A 21983-nucleotide genomic window follows, 5' to 3' on the forward strand; every position below is an offset into this window, starting at 1 on the left:
ACATTTCAGTGAGAGAAGCAGCTGGTTAAGGAGAACCAAAGTATCTTTAAAAAACAACTAGTCATTTCAAGAGAACTAGAAATAGCATACATACTTTAAGTAGCTAATCCAACACTAAAATTCACAAAGAACAACTCTTTCCAATAACTTGTAAGATTTTTAAGAATTACTCTAAAGCAGGGAATCTTCTGGTTTGTAAATCTGACCATCTAGTGATTTTTGCTTTAATACCTGGTTATTGGAAATGGATAGCCTGAGGGGAGAAAGTCTCCTCTGCTTATTATCAGGAATCTTCATCTTGGTGGCTGCTCCTTCACAATCCAGTGTGATGTTCTGATTCTGTGTTTCCTTTTCTCTTGAAATGTCCTTCTCTTTCTTTCCCTTTTTCCTTCTGGTCTCATATCCAGTATTTATGTTTTCTGTAGGTTCGGAACCATGTTTAAGAACTGGACATTCAGGATTTTCTTTGAGGCAAGCGCAATCCACTTTGTATTTACTAAAATAGCCAATACAAAAAAATTTGGTGTAAAAATATTGAACTGAATGCTACAGCAATATGATTTTTGAAAGTTAAACCACTCTTGTTCATTTCACTGTAAATTAACATCTGCCAAGATAAAGAGTCAGTATTTTAGCATATTTGAAAAGGGTTAATTTAAACTTTCACTAAGCTGTGCAATGTTACCTTTTATTACTCTCATCCACAGGTTCTTAAATCCGTTTCCCAGTTTACAGTTTGGAATTCCATTAAAACAAATAAAAATCTATTATACTAAACAAAGCTAAATAAAATAAAAAGCAAAAAAAGAAACACACTCTGGTGCAAAAATGAACAGAAAAAATTAGAGCAATTTAGTTTTGTACAAAATTGATTTATCTTATGTCTGTCTGGATTGGACATTGGGAAACACAACCCAACAGATATTTATAAGTCAATTGAGTTACTTTTACTTGATGTATACAAGAGATCTTGCAAGTTATACAAGTTTCAGTAATATAAAACTTTCTCTAGTAGCATTTATAAATAAGCAGAATATCCAGATTGGTGCAAAAAAGCTCTCTCGGAGTACAATTCAATCTCTTGTCAATAGAGTTTTGCCCATTTGCTCCAGCAGAGAGTTTGCCCTGAATCTTGAATGGTACTGAGTGGTTCGTTAATCAGCTTTCATGGATTTTCAGCTTATATTTACTTCCCAGTAAAAAATTATATATATATATATTCCCCCCATAATTACCAGCCGTCTATACTCAACTCAGGATATGGAAAGCAAGCTGTTTTCTTTCTGGTTTACGCAATCACCAAGTAATAAGATGTTATGGGTCAAATTCTGCTGTCAACTAAATCTGTAATACATTCCTTCCTCCATATTAAGCCTTAAATTACACCTGTGAAACTATATTAATGTCTAACAGGGAAATCTATTTAACAGAGCTTAGTTTTGTCTGAAGAATATTTATTTATAGTAATGATATGACAAAAGGAAATTACTCCTCATGTCTTTCAGAGAAGATGTAGAGTCTGCAGAGGTCGAAGGAAGAATATACCGAACAAGTTTTCTGGTAAATGGAGTACATTTCATATGAACTCACTAGGTCACTGGAAGCACTGAATCCAACTATTGCTTTTTTTTAAAAAACAGTAAGAACGGTCAATTTTCACAGGAACCTCACTTTAGGAAGAAGTGTTTTCGTTACTCTTAATGACTGAGGAAGGCATTAGCTACATCGCCTAAAGGCAAAATTTTGTGCTCTTTAGTCAATGGAAATTGTTCATGCATATCTGGGAGCAGCACTTACCCTAATTACTTTACCATTTCAAAACAATGGCATCTATCTACCAGAGTATTTCACAATTCACAAAAGGAGAAATAAGTTGTACCCAGAAGAACATGGGATCGATAGGTTATAGAATTTAAGACCTTATTTTAAGGAAGGGCTCAATAGACTTGAACATCCTTCTTTAATGATGGGTTATAGCATGAACATAATTTATTCTCATTTCTACAGAGATTTACCTTAGGTATGATTCTATTCCTTCTAAATTATGTCAGCAATTAACTATGGTACGTAAAGCTGTAAGAAGAGTGGATTTAAAAAAAAAATAGCACATTACTGAATAGCTCTACATTAGCTTACACTAAATATCAAATAGTATCCAACAATCCATAAAATGAATGTTATGTTTGAAGAATTTTCACTGTAAATCCAAGTATGTAGTATTGCAGAGATATAAAAATCACTTAAATTTACAGTGAAAAGATCTATCACTAATCCCAACAATAATAAAACATCCCTTAAAGGAAAATCCTGCAATGGCATACACTTATCATTGAGGACTTTAAGGGCACCGTACTATTGAAGTGTATGAAAAGAGTAAAAGAAAATAGGAATATTTGTGATAACATGATAGCCTCAATTAATATATTACTAACATTTTAGAAGTATATTGTCCTAAAATACAGGATGTTTCAAACAATTTAAAAGATACTTACCAATTTCCATAATCAAAATCAAATGCGATAGTAATTTCTGTTCCCTTTGGAATGTTTTGGATAGAGTAAATATAAAGATGAATTGTTCCATCTTCAATTACATGTCTCACCTAAATCCAGGAGAAAAGCTATACATTAGTTTATAACGCATTAAAACCCACACTCATTCTTAAAAACCCAGATATACTTGACCACTTTCTACAGGTTGTTCCCTCCACCAATGCCATCAATTGGGAGAGACTGATAAAACCAGTATTAAAAAAAATGATTGTTTTTCATAATAAGCAAAATGTATATATTTCTTGATGCTGCCCTGCACAGGTTCAAAAAAAAAATAAATTATTCTTACGAAATGCCTTAATGATATCAAGACATGATCTACTATTCATTCTTTATATATATTTCCCCTTATTCTTTGCATAGAGTCAATGCCCTGGTGAAAATATTTCATTAGCATGTAACATGCTAGAGAACATGCTAAATGTGAAAATACATGTTTGTTTTATTTTCATTTCCAAAAGTGTGTCCAATCCTTTTCCCCAGTTAGAAACAATGAGAGGTGAAGGTGCTCAGGGCTTCACACAGTACTGAGCCTGAGTGTTTAGGCACTTTACAGAGAAAGAATACTAAAAAACAGCATATATAACTTGTTTACCAGAAACAATATTGAAAGATTAATCCACCATTATACTATATATCACCTCCATATTAAATCCCCTCAGTCCAAGATTTAGGGGAACAGGTGAGAACATCATATCCTGCAAGCCAAGCAAAATAAACCAATATCTAGATTAACTAAGGAATTATTTCCTATATTTATACGCTTACCTCCGCATTGGGTGTACAAGACCGTCTAATGAATCGAGCTTCATTTCCAAAGGTTCTTGCATCAACACACATTTCTAGTCCATGGAATTTGGAATAGAACAAAACAAAAGGGTATGGCCTAGAAAGAAAAAGAAGGAAAACCCTAGTTTAAATTTTTTTAATATGGTAGATAGGATGTTTTTCCTCTTTAAAAGCATTAAGAGTACTTTTTCACATTTACTGGTTTTGTATCACTATGCTGCGTAATTTAGTGCTGATTTTATATTGCAATTCTTGCAAGTCAGCAATGAAGAACTCTCAATCCAAATCTACTGAGATTTATAAAACAAAAAACATGTCTAACACAAAACTTGTCTCAGTTATGGAGGCCGAGTTTTGTAAATAATAAGAAGAGTAGGAAAAGATTGGTAGTCTCATGGCTAAATCTCAAGACTGAAAGTCAGAGAGTCAAGTGTTTATACCTGGCTCTTTGTATAATCTTGAGCAAGTCATTTAGTCTCTGAGTCTCAATTTGTAAAATGGGAATAATATTTACTTACACTTACTAGGTGTGTTATAAATATTTAATTGACACCCAAAGTGAAAGCTGTTATACAAGTTCAAAAGCAGCTATATAATTTTCTTGGTGTATTAGAAGTAACATATGCAGTAGTTGGCACAAAAAGAGCAAAAAGATAATTGCAGAAAAGGAAAAAGGTTGTCGGTAAAATGCACATTTAAGAAAGTTAACTTATTAAAAAAAAGAGTTCTTAAAATAAATATACCTTTTAAAGAAATACCCATTAGCTTCAAATTGTTCTCTCAGCATGAACTTTCCTCTATATTCAATAATAAGCGCATCTGGAGGCAAGTCTTTGGCAGCTTTTAGAATTTTCTTGTTTTTTTGCACATAGCTCTACAAAAGACAAAATGAATTTAAGAAGCATAATTAAACTCATTTTATTAGTGTAAACAAACAGATTATATGGCTGCAACCCTTCAAGCAGCAACTTGGTAACTGAAGCCATTTCCTTCTTTTAATTAAAAAAAAAAAGCTATTTGATCTTATAAGGCTTTTCCTCCTATCAATGCAGTTATCTACAGATTTAAATTATAAAGAAGTTATAACTACAATTCCCTAAAACAGGATTGAGAATCAATGTAGCAATGCCCTTATATTTCAGGTATTATGTTTAATAATGGACATTTGAAGTGTTCGTCGTTTCTTAAGTTTTAACTAGTAACTATGCCTTTCATTATGCCTATGAACTCCCCAGGATGAAAGACCGAAGTGGTTCATCTGCACACTAGAACTCTTTCCAAGGTATCGCTGTCCTTGATCAAACAAAGACACAAACAGAAAGAATGCATTTTAAAACAAAACTTTCGAGAACAGGAAAAAGGAAATTGTAAATTTTGTATGTATTTCTATAACTTCAGATGGGAGGATGCCTGTTAATCAAAAGGTAATATGTACTCGGACACAACAACTAAAGAACTCACACCTCTTGTAATTAGTTTTGATCAGAGATTACATAAATTGGCCTATATCTAGGCAAAGGAATGTGTCATCTGTGCCATGCTGGTGCTATAGAAAGGGAAAGATGTTTCTACTATAAAATCTGATAAGGTAAGTTTTCCTTAAGATTAGCCTTTCCCTATCAATAGCTTGCAGTTTCCTTCCACAGATCTCATGTAAGGCAGCTGATGTTTATCATATAGTATTTTCTATATGTTTTCTCTTTTGTAATTTAGGTTATAAAGACATAACTTGTATTATCTAATTTGACTGTCACTGGTAGTTTATTTTGGAAAAAACTGTAGGACATCTGTGAAGATATTGCTGACCTTATGCTCTGACCTGGTATGAGGGTTAATGAGAGAACTGTGTAACCAGTTCATAAGAGGAAACATTAGCAAGTCACAAGTACACGAGTGAAACAACTGAAAAAATAACAAATGCTATGACATCCAAACCTTTTTCGTAACCTTAAATAATGATGAATGTAGTAATGGGAAAGTCTTGTGGAGGATACAGGATTACACAGCTAGGGTGAACTAGCCATTCACATGTGTGTTTATGAAAGGTGCAAAAAATTTGTCAACATATACTTTAAGTGCTAGCTGGATTCCGTTGCTATTAGGTGGACTACATTTTCCATCTTGAGTCTTTTTTAACTAAGTTTTTTTTTGTTTGAGTCCTAGGTTCTGGGACTTGCTAACATAAAACTGAAAATATCCTTTGTTTTCTATGAGTTGTGTTGGAGCAAGAACCGTGGGACTGGGCCCTAAATTGATTTCTTCTAAAGAAGAAGACAGAACACACACATAATATTAAAAAGAATAATCATCCCAGTAGAAGGCTATTCCATATGATATAGAGCTTCCCACCAGTCTGATGCATTCAGCAACGTTCCATTTGATGAATCAATCGACAGAATTCCTCCAGTTAAAAAATCTTTTTAAATGCAACACATACCATAATATTTTTAAAACATTTCATACGGGTATCAATGAGAACCTTAAAGATGAGTAGTCCTACCAGTGTCTCACTACAAATTCTTAAATGTAACCCAAAAGGGTGGCCTTGGATCCCATTTTCAGAGACTTAGACATTTATAGAAAACTTCAGTTTCATTGAAATACAAACAAAACCAGTCCTTAGGAGAAAATCTGAAGCTGTGTTACACAAAATAGGCTGTGGACTGTAATTCTGAGAGTACTGTATGTTAATATTAATGAGACTCACTTATCCAAATATAAAGTTAAGGAAACCATTTTGATTTACTGTGTTCTAAATATGCTTTTATGATAAAGTTTACTATATGAATGTTGTAACAGTACAGAACTTGAACTGTATAGAGATAATTTGCCATAGTTTACAGCTGTGCATTTATTAGCTTCCCTCCCCCACCCCATCCCCCTGCACCCTACAACCTCAAAGCAATATGAAAGTTTTAGTGGGGGAAAAATTTTATAAGCCTATTTAAAACTGTAGCATGAGGTAAGCAGATATAAAGTGGAAGAATATTTACCTCTCACTTCAAGGTCAAAATTGGGCACAAGTCACTAGTGACTGGGATAAATTCTGTCTTTGCATGTATGCACAGAAATCCCACTGAAGTCAATTGGAGCCATAAACCAGCATTAAGTTCATTGATCAAGAATAGACTAGCTATAGAGATGCAACTACCTTCTCACCAGCAGAGGTGTTCCCTCCAGAGTGGGTTAGGTCAACCACTTTTTGGTAAAAATATGGGTGTTGAACCTCTTCTCTGTAAGCAGAGGAATTATGTTTCCAGGGCTGACAATATCACTGTTTGCTAGCAGTGTTTTTGTAAACATTTATAATTATAGAAATATATACTGTGTATTACCGGGAAATTCTGAATGTTATCTTAAATGATTAAAAAAGGAAATGCTCAACACTTAATTTGGACCTCTGTTGACAATCCTGGCAGAAAAACAATCAGCACAGCTAGAGAATTATCTATTCTCACTTCTACAAGTATTCCCCCAGGTCAGAGATGAGGAACATTAGCAGGGCAGAATGGGGAAGTTTACTTTATTACAACCTGTGTGGAAACTATTCTGTGGATAAACAGATTAATTTAGTCTCCATGCTGTCAATCTGGCAATTTTTATGAACACTAACATTCACCCAGCAGTTTTTAAAAATAAAGAAAATTGGAATGTTATGAAGCACACAAATGCATGAATATCAACTGTGATTCATTATTTAAGAAAGGTTTCAGAGTAGCAGCTGTGTTAGTCTGTATCCACAAAAAGAAAAAGGAGTACTTGTGGCACCTTAGAGACTAACAAATTTATTTGAGCATAAGCTTTCGTGAGCTATAGCTCACTTAAAACTATTAGTGCTAACATGTTCCCAATTGGTAGAATGAGCTAGAGATTAAAAAAAAACCTAAAGAAGAAAAGAATGACTACGACACTGGGAACAGTATCTCATAAAAGCATACAAATTTTAGTGCTACTTTAATGAGTTATGCATTTCTTTCCCTTGTTACACAGTTCCGTCTTCACTTATTTACCTCTACGGGAGGTTTGAAGATCAGATTGCTGGTGCTAACTTCTTTTTTGTCATTTCCATTGCCTAGTCTCAGAGCTATTCTTTGTGCCTCTCTCTGAACACCCTCGCTGTACTGGTTATTATTTGCTTCTTCGTAACGATCCATCCATGCCTTGATTTTAGTTTCCCATCCAAAGTTTGAACTGTCAGAAGGATCAATCTCTGGAGCTGAACCCTACAAATCACAATAACCAGAAATTACAAACAAGATACATGATTTTTAATAGCATAACCTTTAATAAGTTATAAGCTCATAAGTTAATAAGTTGTGTGACCAACACAAACAAGCCAGAGTGCATGTGCAGAGCACGGTGTGTCAGGAAATGTGAATCAGAGCAATGAACCCACCCCCGCTGTACCCGTGTCTCATGGAAAAACATCTAGAAGTAAGTTCCTGGCCCAAGCTTGTGGTTGGCTTCTAGAGGAGATAGACTGAGAATGTAGGAAACTCTTGCTGTTGCCCCCTGGCCTCAAGGGGGCAGGTGTTGGAAGTTAATTCCCCCTTCATTTTAAACTCTTATGAAAAGGGGTCAAAGGCAGAGAGTTCCCACCTGCCCCCTTCCCTCTTAGTCCTAGCTCTGCCTTTCCTGCCCAGATCCTGTGGTCCTTCCTTGCTTGGCTCCACAGTGGAACCACAGATGACTCAGGATCATTATAGTCCCAGAGCCACGCTCCACCTCCACACCACAACTCCATAGAGGGGCCTGAGATGACAGGTGTTTTCTGCCCCTCCCTCACCATCCCTACATGAAAGGTTTTTTCCTTCTCCCAAAACGGTCTCAGGGGTCCTTGTTGTTCCATGTGCTGTTGCTCCTCTCTTCTATCTGACCTAGCACAGCAACTGATAGACGCTAATAAATCAGTAGTATCTGAATTCCCAGTAGTTGAGTTTATCTATGATGCTGCTTAACACAGGTGTTAACAGATGATGCATGCGAGCTCCTTCTAAGAAACGAATAAGAGTGATATCATAACACAGTGCATAGAACTAGGAAGTGAAACTTACCATCAGTAAAACTGTTTTTCCAATTTTATTCATTTGCAATATTACTTGTCACAATGGTAAGAAGAACACTTTCAGACAAATGATTTTTAGGCTGGCTGTGCTGCCTTTTTGTATGTTTATACTGAACAGGAGGAATAGTTAGGATCAAATAACTAAAGAACAGAACAGTGGAAGAATTCTGTAGTTCTAATTTACACAACATGGATCTTTTGAAGTCCTCTAAGACCAATTAGGTTTTAAGATAAAACTGTCAAAACAATCTCACAGCTGACATCCCAGATCATTGTTTGACTTGCTAGAGGCATGGGAAACACTTCCTCAGGCTGCCTCTTCTAAATTCTCATCCATCTTTTTGAAATCTCATGTTTTCTCAAAGGGAAGAAATTCTAGATAAATAGCATTGCCTGAGCTTGCAGAGTCAGTGCCAATTGAAAGACAAATTGGTCATTTTCTTATATTCTTTATTTAACCACCACCAGAAAACAATTATTCTACTAGAAAGGTATTTTAACACCTGTACATGTTATTCAGGTGTATTCTGGATAAATATAAACACCAATATATAAGACGATAGTCTAACTATACAAACACATGTTCTCATATAAACAAAAATAAGATTAGTTAGCAGGAAGTTCAGAATGTAACTGAAGTAATATCCATATCTATCTACAATTATCATATATTTACACTTACCTTAACTCTTGAAGATTTCCTAGATCCTTCGCGAAAAGCCTTAAAAAAAAATGCAGTTGTCATTTAAAAATATTTAAAGATTAACAACGTTTTTCTGAGGGAAAATGATCTTATGCTTTTTTAAAAAGGTAATTAAGTTCTTAATACAACTGTTCTCATTAAAAGCAACAACAGGAAGGGTAGAGAATGACATTAAAAGATCAAAAAAAGAAGGAAGGCCACTTGCATTTTTCATATTCTTGAGAACATTATATAAAGGCTGCCAATAAAATGAAATCCAAGGTTTCAAAGCTAGTAGTCCAATGGCATTTGGTGGCATGAAATTTGCCTTTTTTCCAGTATTACAAACTCACCTTGATGCTTCACTCACTGTGCTAGTGATCAACATTAACCTAGAACGCTCTGTGGGCATACAAAGTAAACCCATTAAATGGCGCACACATTGGAAAGCCTATGGATGTACATTGTATATCATGTAAAATTATGGAAACTCTCTCTCAAAACACAGTATTTTCCATTAAGTTTGCCTTTTCAAACATCCCCTTACACTATATTAGGAGGTAACCACTGAGTATCAGCACTTTATATTAAGAGCTGTCATTCAAGTGATATTTTACCAGCTGATCAGATATTTCTACAACTGCATTTGGTTTTAAAAAATAAATTAATGACCTTAAACATTTGTTTCAAACGCCAAAACACTAACTATTGAAATTCTGGTTTCCAGCTCCAGTTTCTTTTAATATTTTTGCTTGACTGTCACAGTTCTTTATTTTAACATGATCACAAACAGAGCATGTTCTTAAAATCATGGAATGATTTAATTTCTGTATTTTGCTAGTATCCAGTGTTTGATTTTTATATGAATCTAGAAAATCAAGGTATCATATTTCACAATGTCAGTGTATTAATTCTATTGTAGTGGTTCCTCAATACAGTTACTTTTAAGCTGTTTTTTTAATTTTCTAAATACAACACATTGTTATTTCCTTGGTTAAAAATTTTCAAAAAGAATTTTGGAATAATCACACTTCACTTACTAAATTGTGTTGAAAAGGTTACTTTCTGGCAGCAGTTTTCTACAGAACTGCCACTTCAACTGAATGGAATGCCAAGCCATCTCAGGTAGAACTGACAACACCATCAATCAATCATTCCTGAATTTTAATAGCTAAAGAGCACTATAAAAATATTTGCCCTTTATTAGCAGCAGTGGGAAGAAAAAAAATGGAGCGAGAAATATTCTAGTGATAATAGCATGAGGCAAAAAATGTCCAAATGTATTTATAAATAGACTCCTCACAGGACACCATGTAAGCCTGTATATATTGTATGCAAATGTGTTATAAATTTAAAAAAATTAATATTAATCCATTTCTAAAGGGATTCCACCATAAAGAATACTGGATAACCAAAAAAAAAAAGGGGGGGGGGGGCGGCGGGGAGAGAAAGAGGTCTGATACATCACTTTCCATGGATGAATCCTGCATACTAATCTAAATTCAGGCAACACGAGGCAAATGTTAAAAATGTCACATACCAGTAATTCATTCCATTACATGAAAGCTATGAGAAGTAAAGAGCAATTAAATGTTTAAGTTAACTTACCTTTTTACATTTTGCAATGTTCTGCTCTTTCTCCCCACTTTTTTTCCTTTTCTTGTCATTAACCTTAGTAACCCTTGTAGCAGTTAGAGTAATTGTAGTTGGTGTGTGTTGAAAAGCAGTATACAGTTCCACAGGAACTTCATCACCACTTTCTGTTGCACTTGTATCCCCATCTATAAAAACAAAATAAAACAAACACTGTAAAAATAATCAGGTATTCAGGAAGTGTTTAACCTATAATACTGGGTTTCCAAAATTAAGATAAGCGGAGTCCCAACCTATAAGCTGCTGCAAGTATCCACACGCAGAATTCAGCAAGGTGGCATGACATGAATGAATCTTTTGGTGTCCCCATAAAACTCTATCCCAATATAGCCAAGTTAAAAGACTTCAAAAAATCTGAGTTCACACATGCTCAGTAGAGACTTAAAGGTTTAGCAGCTAGACTCCTTGAAGATTCTGTCTGAAATGAGCATGCGTCACATCACAGCTAAGCAGGACTTTCCCTCCAAGGGCAACTCTGCGCTGCTGCAGGCCATGTGAGGTCTGGGCACCTGAACACTCTCTCTTGTAGTCCCAATGACCTGACCCCGCAGTCACCAGCAGGAGAAAGTTGCTGGAGACCGAAAGGGAAAGGAGATTGGTCAGGGAGCCCAAAAACCTAGGAAATTACACAATAAAAAAAAAAGGAAAAAATATTAGATTTATTATTATTAAGGTTACAAAATAAAGTACTCACTCCAGAAATGCTAGTGCAACCTTAATTCACGTCCCCCTCACTTATGGTACGCATTATGACATCACCTTAAATTATACAATCACATGCTATTTTTCCCACAGGATGCCGCCTTATTCAACATACTGGATAGATCTACTCTGGGGATGAATGACAGTCATGCAGTGTGGGAGATTTGTCTGATGAACCCCTGCTTCGTTTATTGTAGAAGCTGGAAGGGTATGAAGTGACTAAGGCAGGGGATTGCAAGAACAAAAAGGATGATCTCGTGGTTACAGCAGATCAATGTTGCCCTGGAAAACTGGATTCTATCCCTGCCTCTGCCACATAGTTCCTATGGATGCTAGGCAAGTCCCTTATATCAAACTTTTCACAGAATGGCACTAATTGTTTGTTCCTCATTTTCTGGGTGCCTGACTTGAAACTCTGGGGCCTGATCTGCAGAAGTGCTGGGCACTCACAGCTGCAACTGATGTCAACAGGGACAGTGTTTTGAACATACTAAATACTATATAATGCTAAAAGAAAAGGAGGACGTGTGGCACCTAAGAGACTAACAAATTTGAGCATAAGCTTTCGTGAGCTACAGCTGATGCATCCGACGAAGTGAGCTGTAGCTCATGAAAGCTTATGCTCAAATAAATTTGTTAGTCTCTAAGGTGCCACAAGTCCTCCTTTTCTTTTTGTGGATACAGACTACCACGGCTGCTACTCTGAAACCTATATAATGCTAAGTTATCTGAAAAATCATGTTTTAGGTGTCTCAAAATGAGCATACAAAACTAATGGATACTTTTATCCTTAATCTTGGAGCCTCAGTTCCCCATTTTTAAAACTGAGATAATACCTACTCATCTCACAAGGATGCTGTGAAAAACGTAGTATCTCAGACGCACTTAAGATACTACAGTGATGAGCACCACAGAAAAGTCCATGAGAAAAATCAGTAATTCAATTTTCAGAGCAATGTTAGAATAGTGTGCAGTAAACAAGGCACTGGGCCACACACTGAACAATGATATAACAAAATATTGAATTAAAGGTCATTCATGGAGAACATCCATCATGTACACTTAATGAGGCAGGGATCCTGAAGAAATAATACTATGTGATCATGTAATTAAACAATTAAAACGTATGGTCTACTGAGGACTGTCAGTCAAAGTAACCGTGGTGGATGGCGTCACTACACAATGCCCGGTAAAAAGTTCCCAGAGCTGACTTAATCCTGCGAATCCACAAGTCTCTGGAGTGGTCCTGCAGGGTGCACCAGGTAGGGTCAGGACATGTACTCCTTCATGCATCGATGGAGAGTCTGAGAACACAGTGTGCTGGGGTGTTTTTGTCCATCCTTGCACCATGGCCGAAGATCATGCAATATTGCTTTCAAATGTAATGAGTGATCGAAGGCAGGCCAGATTTCAGTCTTTAATGACGTCTGTCAAAGCACACATGTAGAAGTGCGTGAATTAAGGTTGCACAGGCATTTCTTAAACTTTCTGAGTGCTTGACTCGGCAACCTTAATGTTCTTTTAATATAGATTTTTGTGTATAATATAAACGTAAGATATCGAATTGACAGTTTATTTAATAAATAGGTTCTTAGTTATAAGAACGGCCATACTGGGTCAGACCAAAGGTCAACCTAGCCCAGTATCCTGTCTTCCAACAGTGACCAATGCCAGGTGCTTCAGATGGAATGAACAGAACAGGTAATCATCAAGTGATCCATCCCCTGTCACCCATTATTTATTTATACATTAGAAGATCTTGATTTTTTGCGTCATGCAAGAACTTCAGGTTGACCATCAGTTTCAAGAAGACTGTGATCATGTACCACAGGTGGAAGAACCAATGCCTGCTATTATTACCCTGAAGGGTAAATCTCTTGGCACTGTCAACAGCTTTTGCTAGTTGGAGTCTATGATCAGCACAAATCTTGACCTTCAGACTGAACTGACTAACAATTGGAAAAGCAGCTTAGAATTTCAGGCTAATACAGAATGGAACAACAGCAAATTAAGGTGAAGATGTGAATCTATAAGACTTGACTGCTGTTATCCCGACTATGGTTCAGAAACATGGACTACATATGCTAGGCACATCAGTAGCCTGAACAGCTTTCACATGAGATGCCTGTGTAAGACTCTGGAAATAAAGTGGGAAGATAAAATACCAAATACAGAGTGCAGGAGCACACAGGATTGACACACCTAGAAACTATCATCAAGAATAGGAGGTTGTGATGGCTTGGTCATGTCAGGAGAATGGGAGAAGACCATATCCCCAAGAATATTTTGTACAGCGAGGTTCAAGACAGCTCTAGAAAGTGGGATCGCCCTTTATGGTGGTACCACAATATGTACAAAAATTATACGAAATCATTCAATATCAATGTAGAACGCTAGGAGGAGTGTGCAGAATCCCCTTCCATTTGGAGGAAACATCTGGAACTGGGTACAGCTCAACATGAAGCATCTTTGATCCAGAAGATGGAAGCAAAGGGAGAAAGAAGAAAGCTTGCTGTAATCCTGAATGCCAACCCAGACAACATATGGATCTGTGAAACTTGCAACAAGCTGTGTCGCTCTCCAACTGGGCTTGTCAGCCATAAGTGGATTCATCAGGCATCTGACTAGACCTTTTATGTGTACACCTTGATCCAATAGATTGACAGTTGCCTATACATTAGGTAAATGAAATTTTCTTAATCTAGTTGCACCTCTTGGAACTGTTGTCTAAACTGGCATCAGTAAACCATACAGAAAGAACACACATTTTTTGCAAACAAAAATTACAATGAGTGGCAAATAATTAGACAGTTACATAGTAAATGTTAGTCCAAGGCACTCCTGGAAATAAGTGAATGCTAAATTCCATATAGTGGAGCCCATGTAATCGATAAATCAAAGGACAAAACCCATCACGCTGCGGGAAGGAACTACCTTAATATTAGTGTCTACCCTGAACACAAGCAGAAACTCTGCTCTCCTTCATGGAAGCACTCCCTCAGCTCTTGAATCTATAACATATGTAGGACTGCTCTGACCTATTCAGTTCCCAACTATGGAACCTGGCTTCATTTTCAAGATTCTTTGGAATGGTGCATTAAAGGAAATTTTGACTCCCAAAGAATGAAACCTGGAGAATTCACACAAGATTCCTCCATTGGTAATACTGATTCTTTTTTCAGGGACAGCCAGGTGATTTCTCAAACTCTACTTCCAAGACCAGATAGCTGAAGTGACATCTTTGATTAGATAGCGCATCCAGACAAACCATGATACTTACCAAGAAAGACCAAGTGTAACACTCACAAGTGTCCAGACAGAACATCTTTTCAGTTTACTTGAAGCTCCTTTTAGAAGCAGGAAGTCTTTTGAGACATATTGAATTATCCAATTCACAAAACACCAGATTAAAACTACATTTTTACACTATCAAAAAAAAAAAAAACAGTCCTAAAACAAATACAACATGACCATCAAACAAATGAAAGGTAAAAACAAAAATATGATCAGCTAATGTGATCCAAAGAACTTCTCTCTCAGATATGGCGCTCCTGCAGACATTGTTGTGAAAAAAGGGTCTGATGGTTATGCATACAAGTTTGATGCCCTCTTTGAGGCTTGATGTACACCTAATGATTTGCCTCTAGGCAAAAGTCTGACCTAACTTAGCGATCAACTGCTCCATGCTTCTGGGGATGGCTCCCTAGGCGTCGGCACCTGTTGTGCTACCCCCGTGTCAGATTCCGCACCAGGCTCTGAGCCTGGTGCCAGCGGTGGTTTGTCCAAACAGGGAGGAGTGGTGGGAGTACGGTAACAGCATCACAGGCATATCCACTCCAAGGCTCCAACAAGGCCATTGAGCAGGCCACTGGCCCTGCTGCCATGCAGCCACCGCAAGTGCCTTGCCAGTCTCCAGCACCGCTGGAGATTTATGCTTCCTTGGCAAAGGGCTGAACTCCGGTTCCAATGCAAACCAGTTCCCTTCCGGGAACCAAGGTGGAGTGGGAAATGGTGCCTTTCCACAAAGCAGTACCGGGACAACGGAGACAGGTGCCATGATGGTGAGCGGTCCCACACCGGTGGGAACCGATGCCTCAGAGCTCGTCTAGGCAATAGGGACCTGCACCAGGGAGATCTCTGGTGAGATCCTGGTCAGTACCAGAATACGGAGACCGATGCCTCGATTCCACTGTCCCATGCCTCGTAGAAGGAGATCGTGAGCGTGATGCCGGAGACCTGGGTTGTTTGGCTGGTGACTGAGGTTGCGGGGACTGGGAAATACGTCAGTGTTCTGGGGACCGGTGGTGCTCCACCACCCTTTGGGATGGCCAAATGGCTGGCTTGGGTTACATGGCCTTAACCCCATCCTGCAGCGGGTGTGGCGAATGCAGCACTGGCAGTCCCTTAGCCACCTGGGCAGCCTTGGGCATCGAACGCCCCAGAAGGAACTAGGGTCCCCTGCCGCTCCCAGGAGTCGAATCCCTGGTAGGGTTAGGGGTCCAAACGTAGTGGCACCCTGTTGTAGCTCCAGAGTGGGCATGTGGCCTTAACTAGGTCCTCTGTCCAGAGCCCCCTTCCCTTCCTTGGACAGCGCCGGGGAGCTTCTTTCCTTTCGCCACTTTTTGGGCGCTGGCAAAGGGCAACGGTGCCGGGAGGAACCCAGTGCCAGCAGAGCACTCCGCACTGACGCCAAGGTGCTGGGTGCAGAGTCCGAATGGGAAGGGTCCGACTCCAGATGAAGTGCACCTCCATGAGAAGGGCTTTCAGGTGGATATCCTGCTCTTTCTGGATTCTGGGACGAAAGTTCTTACAAATCCTGCACTTCTCCTTTATATGGGATGCTCCCTAGCACTTCAAACAGCTGCTGTGGGTGTCACTAATAGGCACTGGCCTGTTGCATGAGGAATACGGTTTGAAGCCTAGGGAACAGGACATGCCCCATCCCAGGGCAAAGTCCCAGCCAGGACTCTAACTACTAAACTAATACCTAAACACTCAACTATCTGAGAACTATATACAAAGAAGACAGTCAATGGGCTAACACTGCTAACACGCTTGCAAGGCAAGATAAGACACTCTGACCAACTGATGGGCGGTAATAAGGAACTGAGAGGGCATAGGACCAGCAGTGCATGAGCGTGGCGCTCCAGACGACGCCACTGCCGACCCTACGGATACTGCTAGGGCAAAAATCTCAGATGACTGTTCACATGGTCGTGCACATACAGACAGTTGTTCTCCTTGTGCTCTGAATGGAGGGTATAAGCGACAGCATGGAACCGATGCCTCTCCAGTTCCTTTTCTGATCATGAATCCTGTCATGATCCACAGCAGAGGCGACATAGGATGGGTAACGGAATACATATAGGGACCACACATCTCGAACAACCTTCAGTTACAGGTAAGTAACCTCCATTTCTTCCTTGAGTGATGGTCCCTATGTGTATTGCACATGTGGGAGATCAGTAAGTAGCAGTCAATTGGAAGAAGGGAGGGTGAGAGGATGCATTTGGTATGCATATCTGTAATGGTGCCACCCCACAACTGTATCTGTAGAAGAAGATTAGACCAATGCATAAAGTTTTGTAAAGCTGTGGATGGAACTCCAGATAGATGTAGGGAGGCTATCTATTAAGGGTATGTCTTGCAGAGATGCCACAGTGGTTGCTTTTGCTCTGGCGAAATGGGCTCTCATCCTCTCTGGGAGGGGCAGGGGAGACGAACATACATGCTAGTTGGTAACAGATTATGATGCAGCCCAAGATCCAATTAGCGAGTCTTTGCACAAATAGTGGTTGACCCACTGATCATTCTGCCAGGGCAATACATAGCCTAGGTGTCTAATCGTTTTCATTCTTTGTAGCTAGAAAACCAGCCCCATCAGACATTTAGGGAGTGAAGTCTTCTCTCCTCATCAGAAGCATGAGATTTTGCAAACAAAAATACTATTAAGTGGATGGTTTGATTCATGTGAAAAACTCCAAAAATTTTTGAAAAATGATATATGACTGATCTGCCATGAGCACTCCCAATTCATTCTCCCGTCTGGCTGATGTGATGGCAACAAGGAAGGCAACTTTCATCAGGAGATGGGACACAGAACAGGCAGCTAACAGTTTGAAGGGAGGCCTGGTGATAACTGAAAGGACCAGATTGAGATCCCATTGTGGTGTTGGTTTCACCATTGGTGGGAATGTTCTAATAAGTCTCTTCAGGAATCAGGTTGTCATTGGATTAGTAAAGAAGGTGTGTCCCTCAACTGCTGGATGAAAGGTGCTGATTGCTGTGACATGGTATCCAAATACCAGGCCTTGAATTGTAGAGATCCTAATCTGGGATGCCTGGTTGTAGCATTGCATTGCATTGCATTAGTAGATCCTGAAATGATTGGATGTTGATAGGCGGATGGGTTGAAATCCTGAGGCAATCCAAGAATCAGAACTTTCTTGGTCAGCTGGGCACTATAAGGATGAACTGAGCCTTGTTGTGACAAATCTTTCGGAAGACTTGTGATATTAGCGAGATGAGAGGGAAGGCATATTTGAGATGTCCTGTCCAGGGTAGCAGAATCCATCATCCTTTGAGCCTCAGCCCAGAGCTGCTCTGGAGCAGTACAAGGGGGAGTTTCTAGTTAGCCTGTGAAGTGAGGAGGTCTCAAGGCAGCATTCCCCAATGGGTGAAGATCTTGTTCAGGACAGAGTTGTAAAACTCCCATTTGTGGTCTGTGGAAAAATGCCTGCTGAGACTGTTTGCTAGGGATTTCTGTGCACTTGGAAGGCATGCTGCTGAGAGAGTTATGTGGTTACTGTTACACCAATTCCAGAGGTGGACTGTCTCTACACACAGGGAAAGGGATCTCATTCTGTGTTTATCGAGAAGATAGTAGTCATATTGTCCAACATTATCTGGAAATATTGGGACTGGATGAGTGGAAGGAATGTATTGCATGCGGAATACACTGTTCTTAATTCCAGTAAATTGAGATGCATTCTGGCCTCCAGAGGGATCCAAGTTCCTCGTGATTAACCATATGGGCTCCCCAAACTAAGAGGGAAGCATCTGTAATGATGCTCACTTTGGGTGTCAGTGTGAGAGAAGGAACTCCAACCTGAACCTTTTCTGGGTTTGCAAGAGAGACTGTAACACTGATTGTAACCTGTTACTCTGGCACTGATGTTGTCTTTGTCTGATGAGTAGACAGACTGAAGCCAGGCTTATAGGCAACAGAGATGGAGCCTAGCAAATGGTGTAACTAGATGCATGAGGCCATATGGCCTAAAAGGGAAAAGCAAACCCTGACTGTAGTCCGAAGTCTGAGGGTGACCTGCTTTATCAAATCAATCGGGGTGTAGAATCTCTCCATCGGGAGATAGGCTCTTGCTGCAGTTGAGTCCAAGGTCACACCTACAAAATCTCTAGTGCTTGTGGGAGTGAAAGTGGATTTTTTTGTGGCTGACACAGATTCCCAAGGAAGACAATAGGCAGAGTAGGAATATGGTCACCAACTGGACTTCCCTGATGGATCTGCCCATCAGGAGCCAGTCATCAAGGTATGGAAAAACAGTAAAAGCTGTTTCTTCTCACTCAAGCTGCAACCACTGAAAAAGATTTCTGTAAAAGACCCTGGGTACCATATCTAGCTCAAATGGGAGGATTCTGAATTGGTAATGATCTTGCGTAAGGAAGAACCTGAAGAACCTTCCGTAGGATAGGTGCATGTCCATATGGTCCAGTGTGACCATACAGAATTTTAATTTTTTGATTAAATACATTTAATTGGCATAGGTCAAGAATCAGTCTCCATCCTCCGTTCTTTCTGGGGACTAGGAAATATGGGAGAAAAATCCCCTCCTCTGATGTTGAAGTGGCAAGAGGTGCACCTCTTGATGTAGGATTTCCTTATGAGATTAGTCCGTGAAAAGGGGCTGGGAAGGGGGTTTGTGGTAAGAGGTAAAAAAAAAAAAAACTCGATCAAATAGCCAGAGTAAATAATTTTCAGCACTCACTTGTCTGTTATTGCCCCTCAATTGCAGGCAAAGCAGGAAATGTGGTCACCAAAAATCTGGGAGGTAGAAGAGTAAGGCATCAATTCAGGAACGCGGATCTCAAAAATCCTGTCAAAAGAAAACCTTCGGCTGTGGCTTGGGGTGCAGTGTATCAACCGATGTTGAGGAAACTACATACCTCAGTCTCTGTACCCTCTGTCATTTTCACGGTGGCACTGATGACAAAACAGTTGATGGGTAGTCTTTTTCTGTACCTCTGTTTGTGATGCTCTCTCTTTGGGGCAGATGTATAGATACTCAAAGATAAAGGTTTTCAAGCCTTTAAGAGAATGAAGAAACTGATCAGTCTTTTCATTAAAATAGTTAACTGAATCAGAGGACAGGTCTTCAATGGTACTTTGTACCGCTCCAGGAAAATTTGTGGACTGCAAATCAGGATCGTCTCCTCATAGCCACAATAGCCATCGCTCTGGAAGCAGTATCAGCAGCATCTACAGCCTGAAGAGATGTTTTGGCTAGAGATTTACCCTAATCAATTAAGTTCTGAAATTAGATTCTATCCTAACAGACTCTGTCTTTGAATTCTAAGAACTTCACATAATTGATGAAATTATATTTTCCTAAGAGGCCCTCGTAATTAGCAATTCTGAATTGAAGACTTGTGTAGGAGAAAGCTTTTCTCCATACGAGGTTGAGGCACCTTTGTTCAAAGGTGTTATATGTTGGGGCTGTTGCAGCCTGGACCTGTCAGTGGCTGCTTGTACCACCAGAGAGTTTGGTGCTGGGATGTCAGATCAAAAACACCTGTAGGTAAAACGAAATAGTGCTTCTCAGCCATCTTTGAGGTGGGACCATAGGCGGTGAAAAAGTGTGCCACGCTACTCTGTCTGGGTCTATAATGGCCTCATTGACCAGGAACACAAGGGTTCTAATATGTCCAACGGTTTATGTTGAGACTCTTGAATCTCTTCAAGCTGGATACAGAACTCAGGCACCACTCAAAGTAAGAGCTCCTGATACTGCCTGTGATCATCAGGCAGAGATAGCAAAGATGGGGTGACCGCCTGATTGGGAGAAGATGATAAAATAGCTGACAGATGTGGCTCCACTTCCTCCTCCTCATACTCAACAGAACCTGTTGGTGTCAGCTAGGAGAGGGCAGAAGAGGTTCATGCATGAATCTGTGGTGTCTAGATTAAGGATCCCACTAATGCCAGTAGAAGAGGTCAACTAGTTGGGGCAGACCCCATTGCATTGGGAACCATCGGTCCCTTGGAAAGTCATACCTGGGTGGACAACAGAATCCCAATCTCCTGGAGCTTCCATCCAGGCTTGCTCCTCATGCAGGAATAGAGGCTCATCTGGGGCCTCCAACTCATCCAATGAGAAGGTTGGTTCTCAAATGACCAGTGGAACCATTAGTACCAATGTATGGGTACTCAGTTCTGCAGATGGAAGACTATCTTACTCTGGTGCAGTGGTTCTCAACTTATTTATAATTGTGGGCCGACTATGCGGCCCACAGTGTGTTACCTGGGTCGCAGGGGCCAGGTGGCAGGGCAGCGGCCCCCCAGAGCTTGCAGGGCCCACCAGCTGCCCCAACCCCGGACCTTATGGGGTTGGCCGGGCAGCCTAGACCCCCCTCGTGCTGGGCAGCCAAGAACCCGGACCTCACTTTGTGGGCCAGCCTTTAGCACACAGCTGAGCTGGGCCGCAGCTGTGTTCCAATTGGGCTGCATGCGGCCCACGGGTTGAGAACTGCTGCTCTGGTATAATGTCTCTAAATAAGAATGGACCCGAAAGAAGAGGGGATTGAAGGTACAGGAGAGCAAAAACATCCCTTGGGAAGATGTACGTCTCAGACCACCCTGTGATGTACAGTGATCTGGTGGTAACAGCAGTCAGATCAGACACTTCCCTGGTTGCAGCAGATGTCAAATCCCTCTGGGACCTTGTTGGTACCAGCACAGTCTCATCTGGATGTTAAAGATAATGTCAGTGGAGGTCTTTTTTCTGGTTTATACACTTGATCAAAGATTGGAACCGATGGGTCCTTACTCCTGCACGTTGCATTTTCCTGCTGGGGAGGTTTACGAAGACTTAAGTCCTTAGGACCATGTGTGAGGACTTGTCTGACTTGGGAAGGGTTGGAAAGGGATCTTTTCTCTTCAGGACAGATTTAGAGTAGGATCTGTCTCTGTGCTTGAGTGTCACTTACTGTCATGAGAAGCCTTGGACTCTTTAAGCTTGGAAGTTGCAGCCTCAGCTCCTGAGGTCACACTCACAGGGGTGCTACCTCTTGACTGAGGCCGATGTCGTGATCCAACTGGGGTCTAATGGCTTTTTCCATTGGCTGTTTTTTTCCCCACTGAGTCTGAGCTCTCAACCCTCACACAGTCAGGGAGGGGAGTAGCAGCAGATGCTGCACTCAGTGGAGAAGTGAGCATTACCAAGGCACTAAAGGCAGTGTTAGTGTTTGTCACTTGCTGGAAAGGAGCAGGGGCAAGAAATTCAATTCTTAAACCCTGGGACTG

At 40.0% G+C, this 21983-nt stretch overlaps 1 protein-coding gene across 3 annotated transcripts in view; it reads right to left on the reverse strand.

Annotated features, from left to right (window-relative positions):
- Positions 1-21983, reverse strand: part of KMT2E (lysine methyltransferase 2E (inactive)) — a 117520-nt gene that overhangs the window by 51773 nt on the left and 43764 nt on the right. For all 3 annotated transcript variants that reach the window (XM_084644324.1, XM_084644322.1, XM_084644323.1), the window contains exons 7-13: positions 10697-10869; positions 9089-9127; positions 7352-7564; positions 4085-4215; positions 3321-3438; positions 2493-2602; positions 232-496 (exon numbers count right to left, since the gene is read on the reverse strand). In XM_084644324.1, coding sequence (XP_084500450.1) covers positions 232-496; positions 2493-2602; positions 3321-3438; positions 4085-4215; positions 7352-7564; positions 9089-9127; positions 10697-10869 — 1049 coding nt within the window. The remainder of the gene's footprint in view (positions 1-231; positions 497-2492; positions 2603-3320; positions 3439-4084; positions 4216-7351; positions 7565-9088; positions 9128-10696; positions 10870-21983) is intronic.

Source organism: Lepidochelys olivacea (genome assembly GCF_965140295.1).
Source record: "Lepidochelys olivacea isolate rLepOli2 genome assembly, chromosome: 1".
Classification (NCBI taxonomy): Eukaryota; Metazoa; Chordata; order Testudines; family Cheloniidae; genus Lepidochelys; species Lepidochelys olivacea.